This window comes from Teleopsis dalmanni, chromosome 2 (assembly GCF_002237135.1).
Source record: "Teleopsis dalmanni isolate 2A chromosome 2, ASM223713v2, whole genome shotgun sequence".
Lineage (NCBI taxonomy): Eukaryota > Metazoa > Arthropoda > Insecta > Diptera > Diopsidae > Teleopsis > Teleopsis dalmanni.
The window spans coordinates 232,047,371-232,055,240 of NC_051847.1; the positions used below are offsets into that span (position 1 = coordinate 232,047,371).

The window sequence follows — 7,870 nt, forward strand, 5'->3', positions numbered from 1 at the left end:
TGCAATATTAAAACGATTTTTTGTCTTTATTTGAAGAATCGTTAATAAATAAAAAAAAAAAATAAAAAAAAAAATAAAAAAAAAAAATTTTTATTTTTCAACGGTTTTTAATTAATTTAAGGCTGATAAGCTTAATCTGTCTGTGTTTATCTTTGATGTTAGGGTCTCTGGTAATTATAGGTCAAACTCGGGAGGTAGTGGTTAAATACTTTTCATTTTAAGAGATACCAACTTCGTCTCATCTCTAAACTTGCTATAAATAAACAACTAAATAAATTTGTGTTAAAAATCCATCCCAAAGTTCTTCTCTCTCTCATTAAAAGAGTGGCGTAATCTATATTTTTTTAAAAAGAGTTATTGTTTCTACAGTTTGATTTTAAAAAATAATTGATATAATTTTTGCCTTAGAAGAGAAGGTGTGCAATTTGTAGCAACTTTTTTTATGTCACTAAATTCATATCTCTTTTCAAAAAATTTTACTTACCATTTAAAAACTTAACTCTTCAACTTTAACGCATTGATGCGAAAGATCTATATTACCTAAAAACCCTTGAAAAATCAAAAGATATAAAAGATGTAGTTTCGCGTGACTAAAAAGTGTGACTAAGTTTTTTTAATGCATGTATAAAAAACGTAATATAACTTATAAGTTAGTTAATAATACCAACATACCTTCTTAATAAAACCAACATACCTTTAAAAGCAAAATGGAATCTATTTCTAGCAATAAGTAGAGCAATATAAACATATTGTGCTCTTAAAGAAAAGAATAAAGAAAATATATAAATATATATATATATGGTATATACATATATTTTAATGTTAGAGACTGGGGCGAAAATTGGACATTTATATACGTTAAAACTGCACCTCAATTACATTTTCAGAACCATGTTTATATACGATGCCGAAAGACTATCCAAATAAAATTGGGTTAACAAACCAAAAATTGGTTAAATCTTAACCTTTCTTGGGTGCAGGTTCTAAATGAGCTGGAAAATGACTATAAATTGGAATTAACAATAAGCATCGCGAAGACTTAAAGGAAGTAAATATAAACTATATTCTGTGTAAACTGTTTCAAAATCGATGACATTAGCTGTATTAGGACTATTTCCATTCTAGTACTTATATTTTAGCATCTTCTGTTTATAACCTTGAGCTAATTTTCTTAATATATGGGTTTAATAATTTAATAAATACGAATATCAAAAATATTTACATTACATTACAATACTAGGAAGAGCGTTGAAAAAACAATTCATATTTAAACAGAAAATATTAACCATAGGATTATTACTAAGTAAATATTTGGGATATAATTTTACGGCCTTGTTTTTTAAATTGGTAAACATAACCAAAATGTGGGAAGTATATATAATGCATATGAAAACATATAGCTTAAGAGGTATGTAAAACAATTATAAATATTTTTAACCTTTATCTCAAGTCTATTTACAATATAAAAAATTCTTATAAAGTTAAATCAGTAAAGCTATATAAAGAACTTATCTTTATTTCGCATATTTATTAAGTAAGTAAATATCATTCCACAAATACATGAAAAGTAATGAAAGAAGGTGCCACGCTCATACAAACGAAATATCCACTTTGTTTTACTGGTGGATTTATAATAAATTCACCCACAAAACCTTATGAAACAATGTTCGATCGAGTCACAACTGGTATGATGTTCAGTTGAAACCCGAAATTGTTTTTATATGCATGCTTCTTTTACCTTTCTTGTTTTTATTTGTCTATTTCATTAATATATATTGATTGGTAACTAAGTGAATTATAAAGATATCCCTAAAACAATTTTACCATGTACCTTGTGGACTTATCTTCTTGTACTGGAAAGGTCTTTATCACAAGGGTAAAGAGTAATAGGAAATATTACTTTTTCTATTGCAAAACATTATGCACTACAAAAACCACTATATATGTACAAATGTGATATTGGAGATATTGAGTCTCCAGTATATATGTACATAGGTATGTTTTTATTGCACATTTGTGTATATATTATAACTCAACTTTTTGTAAATATTTTAAAAAATATTATTTTAAATAAAGCGTGTTTTGTGAAAGTTTATATAAAAACTATATAGCTTTTTAGTATGTATATATATTAGACATTCAAAATCGTTCATATTATGTTTGATTTGTTTAAAAAGTTTAAAGTCTCTAAAATGGATCGTAAAACAATTGTCGGTAATAAGTGTTGTTTATCTCATTGTAGGAGATCCAAAAAGAAATTTCCCGATTTAAAACTACATATTTAAATTTCCAAACTATGATGTGCTTATTTTTAAGGAGTGGGCAGACAACTGTAAATTAAGTGATGAATTTGTTGAAAACAACATCTCATTGTATTTATGCAGTAATCATTTTTCTGCCGAAGTTATCCCCAATTTTGCTAGTATCCCCAATTTGAAAACGGATGAGATCAGAATCAGCTCCTTATTTGTGTGGCACTTGTTTTCATATTATTTAGAACGTTATTTTATCAAAACAAGAATCTTTTATGGCGGAAAAAATTAATTAAAAACAATAAGGCTTTGAAGAAATTAGTAATTAAAGGGCAATTAAAACCAAATTTGTTAGTTTGTCAAATTTGTCTCAGCCAAAACCTCAGAATTTATGGACATCATTGACATATTGTCTTTGGCTTACGACTTCTTTAAAGAAAATACAAACATTTCCGTTATTGTGACTAGTTGCTTCATCCAATATCCATTAGAAAACAAATTTTCGGATATACGTGCCAAAGGTGGTCCTAACAAAAATCTGTCGGTGAACAAGTTTAATATAATTGTGGCAAAGGTATTGTTTTTGAAATTGTATCAGTCCAACTCACAATCAAATTGCTTAGAAGATGAAGATGTTATGCTGGAATAAGATTTCTGCTCAATGCTAAGTCAATATAAATTGATGATCACGATATCGAAACATTGTACATGCCATCATTTAGAAACAAAGCTTCATAGAATAGAAAAACTCAGCTTTGAGACATTGTGCTTTTACACCAAAATTCGGAACAATATAGAACAGATAATTTTATTTTATTGTTCTATTAAAGATTTTGTGAACATTTTACAGCGAACAAACATACAGGGGGTTGCATGTATGATTGAATACGTATGCAGTCGGGCTTTTGTCAGCCTAATTCGACTCTCATATAGGTTTGAACTGTATATCATACCAGTTGTGACTCGATCGAACATTGTTGCATGAGGTTGGGTGGATTTATTATAAATCCACCATCCAAACAAAGTGGGAATTCCGTTTGCATGAGCTTGGTGCTTCTTTGTACTCTAGATTCTTGACTTTGCGTATATATAGATACTCTTCATTACTCGTCAGTCAATTCTTAATTTCGGCAGTAACTTACTCACTTTGCACTGTTAACTTAAAACATGTGGTTTATCATAACTTATTTAATGTGTTTCTTGGTTTTAAACAATTACAGAAATCAAGTACTAGGATATGAAGTAGAAACTAATGACATAACTGATATTAAAAGCAAGGATTTAATTGAAGATAATGTAGTTTATGGTCCTGAATCAACCTTCACGACATTTATGCCACAAATAAATAACAATTCTCGCGTTAATGGTGGCCAAGACGTTACCAAAGTCGTGCCTTTTCAGGTATCACTACAACTTTACCGTCGTGGCAAATGGCAACATTTTTGTGGAGGTTCCATCATAACACCGAATCATGTAGTGACAGCGGCTCACTGTGTAGACAAAACGCGTATTGAGGATATGTCAGTGGTTGCCGGTACGTTAAACTGGAGTAGTGGTGGTGATCGCCACAAAGTAGCTGCCAAAAAATATCATCCACAATTTTCTATCAGCCCAATAATAATAAATGATATCGCAGTACTTAAAGTTACACCTCCTTTTAATCTATTTAAACCCAATATTGGCACTGTAGATCTAGGCACTACAAGTCGTGTGGGCGAGAAAGTGGCAGTACGTTTAACCGGTTGGGGTTCGACTACACCTACTATAACCGTGGGCTTACCAGAACAATTACAAATGTTATTCTATAACACAATATCGAACAGTGATTGTACAAATCGTGGTTTTCGTGTGACTAAAAGTGAAGTGTGTGCTTTGGCCATTAAAGGTCAAGGAGCTTGCGTGGTTAGTTATTGAAGTTCTATATTATATTTATTATATTTATTTATGTAATATGGTTGTGTTTATTTAAGTTTTTTTCTAAACTAAAATGCAACCTCTAACGCACTTAGGTTAGTTAATACATAAATTCTGATCAAATGAAATGTCTTCTTAATCTTTTAACTGGTGACTTAATTTTCCAAGCATTTATTTTTATGACTTTAAATGTACTATGATAAATTCAGAATTTTAATGTTTATTATTTTGTGACTTTCTATTCGTATACTTCCAGGGTGACTCTGGTGGTCCACTTGTAACAACACAAACTGGCGTAACACAATTGGTCGGCATCGTTTCTTATGGTACCGCAACATGTGCACAGGGCAGACCTGATGTTTACACGAGAGTGTCAAGCTTTTTGCCATACATTAATAGAGTAATAACGAATGATATACCGTAAAGTTGTTAACAGACAAAAAATAAATGTTAAAATTTAAAGCTTGAAATTGTTTAAAAATAAATAAAATCCTTGTGAAAAAAATATAATATTATGTTAGGATTGTGAGTCGCAAACAATTGTGGTTGTATTGTTGCACAATGTATCTAACTTGCTTGGAGACTGCGCTACGTATCGTTGGGGTTAGGTGATGATGCCTGAAGATACCAAAGATTGCAGACATATCAGTTGTTAAAGTGCATAACTTTGTTAGACACATAAAATTGTTTAACGTGAAACCTGTGAAGCCTACATTGAAACGTTTTGTTTGCTCAAATGCTAATTAAAAATCTTGCGCCATATTCGCTACACTTTTGCAGTTTGAGACGTGCGGTCCGCGGTCCGCGGCCTGCAGTCCGCAATCTGCAATTCTATCTGCTAGCGTGCATTCCAGCATTTTATTTTTATTAAAGTTAGATGACACATATTGGCCGCTCCAGCACTCTTTAGCACTTTACATGCACCAAATTGTGGACCAGAAAACAATTTATCGCACATTTAGCTTTGGTTTTATGTGCAACGGTTCAGTTTTGGTGCTGTTTAGCTATTTATATTGGAGCCAACAAATACTAAACGCGATTTTATATGCATTGAATAGGAAATATATAAAATTTTACGTTTAATTTTAACGCATTTTTTTTAATATATTTGCAGTGGAAAAATTGTACAAATATTTACGTACATATTTTTCATTTAAATTTTATATAAGATAAAGATAAAGTTATATAAAAAAGTTCTTTTGACCCATAGTCCATAGTGGCAAGAATTATTTTTTGCTAGAAGAGAGCAACAAAAGAACAGTGTTATAGAACAGCGTTATGGTTATAGAAATGCACTGTGAGGGAGTAAATAGGATTGCAGTGATTCGTTTGTGAAAACGATTACTATAACTTCAAAAATTGTAAAATACATATGTAACATGTCATATTTGTAAGAAATGAAACTATAAGCAACTTTTCCATCGGCTTGGAAGTACGTTAAAATTAAAAAATTATCTAAGACTAAGTGTTATAACATCAATATGTAACTAGAATTGTTTAATGATTTTTTTGTTTATTTATTAGTTGGCTATAGGTTACTTTTTTTCCAATAAAAATTAAAAAATCCTTTATTGATGTTTCGTTTCTCTTTGACAGTCATCATCAGGATCATGTTCTACAAAGATAATTATAACAAAATTAAAATTTATTTTGTTTACTTAACAAAGTAACTTAACAACAAACATACATTGTTAATATGTTTATATATATATATATATATATGTAGTTATTTAAACAAAAAAAAAACGCAATGTTTCTTAATATTTTTATTAAACTTTAAACTTTTATTAAATTAAAAACTACTTTAGTCAAAAAATAAAATTTAGTCTTTATGAATTTATGTTTAGTTTTAACTTTGCAAAGTTATCAAATTTATCAAATTTATCAAAATTATCAATCTTCTCAAACTTCTAATTTTTACTTCTTTAACTTTAACATTGCAAACTTATTAAATTTCTACTTTTTACTTCTTTTCTTCTTCTTATCATGCTTTCATTTCCATCTTTTCTTAAATTTTACTGCCTTATCACCCCTATTACACTACTTTATCTACATATACAGTGGCTCACAGCTTATTTGATGCAAGCAAAAATTTTTTGAAAAATGTTGTTTATTTCAAAATATTTTGCAAAATTAAAAAAACAAAGTATGCAGAGTTATTGTTTATAGTGTGTTTATTCATTTAAAAAAAAAAAACCCAAAAATCTTCTTCCATTCCTTAGTAATGCATCAAAAACCAAAACCAAATGAAAAATTCATGTCACAGCTTAAATGATGCAACATCAAAAAAACTAATATTTTTACAAACTTCCGGACTAATTCTAAGTACTTAGTACTTTGTTGGATATCCCTTATTAGTAATAACAGCATGAAGCCTTTTTGGCATGGAATCAACCAGTTTTTTGGTATAATCTGGACTAATTTTACTCCACTCTTGCTGTAAAGCGTTTCTTAAGTCAAATTTGTTGCGGATGTCATGTTTTCTGATATTTGTCTTCAAAACGGACCACAAATTTTCAATAACGTTCAAGTCTGGTGATTGTGCAGGAGTTTGGACAATGTGTGGACATTGCCATATCAACCACGTTTGTACTAATGCTGACTTGTGCTTAGGGTCGTTGTCTTGGTAAAAGCGAAAATCATCTGCAATCTGCAATTTCGTTGCACTTTGAATCAAATTTTCTTGAAGAAGCTTTAAATAAATATTTTTATTCATAGATTCTTCGATGAAGACCAAATTTCCTACTCCATTTGATGACATACATGCCCAAACCATAACATTACCACCTCCGTGTTTTACGGTAGCACGTAAATTTTGTGGTTTGAGCTCAGAATTGACTTCGCGCCATACATAAGATCTTCCATCTGATCCAAATAAGTTTATTTTGACTTCGTCTGCAAAAAGTACATTTCGCCAAAATGCTGGACTCTTATTTAAATGCTCTCGTGCAAACTGCAACCTTTTAATTCTATTTTTTGCACTTACGAAAGGTTTCTTTACAGCTATTCTTCCATTGAAATTTGATTCTCTCAATATTCTGCGGACGGTTTCAGGATGACAAATTTTTCCAAAATCTATTTTGGCCATGTCTGTCAACTTTGGAGCGCTAATTGTTGGATTTTTTCGAATTTGGTTTACCAAACACCTCGATTCCTTTTCTGTAAAAATTTTATTGGAAGCCTTTCGTCCCTTATTTTCTATGCGATTTTCATGTACGAAGCGTTCAATTATGTGTTGAACTGTTGAAGAGCTTATATTTACCATTTCACCAATTTTACGCTGGGGAATTCCCTTTTTAAAGTACTCCAACACTAACTCACGCTTTTCAATTGATGTGCGCCGTCCTATGGTTAACAAAATGCACTCACTTTAATTTTTATATTATTTTCGCTCAAAAACTAGATTACAAATGATCGCAGAATAAAAATATTTTAATTTCTGTGTAATCTGGCGACAAAAATAACGGTATTCTTAACTGCATCATTTAAGCTGTGACATGAATTTTTCATTTGGTTTTGGTTTTTGATGCATTACTAAGGAATGGAAAAAGATTTTTGGGTTTTTTCTTTTTTAAATGAATAAACACACTATAAACAATAACTCTGCATACTTTGTTTTTTTAATTTTGCAAAATATTTTGAAATAAACAACATTTTTCAAAAAATTTTTGCTTGCATCAAATAAGCTGTGAGCCACTGTATAT

At 30.1% G+C, this 7,870-nt stretch overlaps 1 protein-coding gene across 1 annotated transcript; it reads left to right on the forward strand.

Moving 5' to 3' along the window:
• Nucleotides 1-3,389: 3,389 nt before the first annotated feature.
• Nucleotides 3,390-4,803, forward strand: LOC119684906 (chymotrypsin-1-like). The gene is made up of 2 exons (XM_038099043.1): nt 3,390-4,154; nt 4,423-4,803. Exons 1-2 carry the CDS (start codon nt 3,420-3,422, stop codon nt 4,588-4,590), a joined length of 903 nt encoding a protein of 300 aa, XP_037954971.1. The 5' UTR covers nt 3,390-3,419; the 3' UTR covers nt 4,591-4,803.
• Nucleotides 4,804-7,870: the final 3,067 nt, after the last annotated feature.

Coding starts and splice junctions, on each gene's coding strand:
- LOC119684906 (XM_038099043.1), top strand. CDS start 3,420: ATGTGGTTTATCATAACTTATTTAATGTGTTTCTTGGTTTTAAACAAT. Junction 4,155..4,422: donor AAGGTCAAGGAGCTTGCGTG/GTTAGTTATTGA, acceptor GTATACTTCCAG/GGTGACTCTGGTGGTCCACT.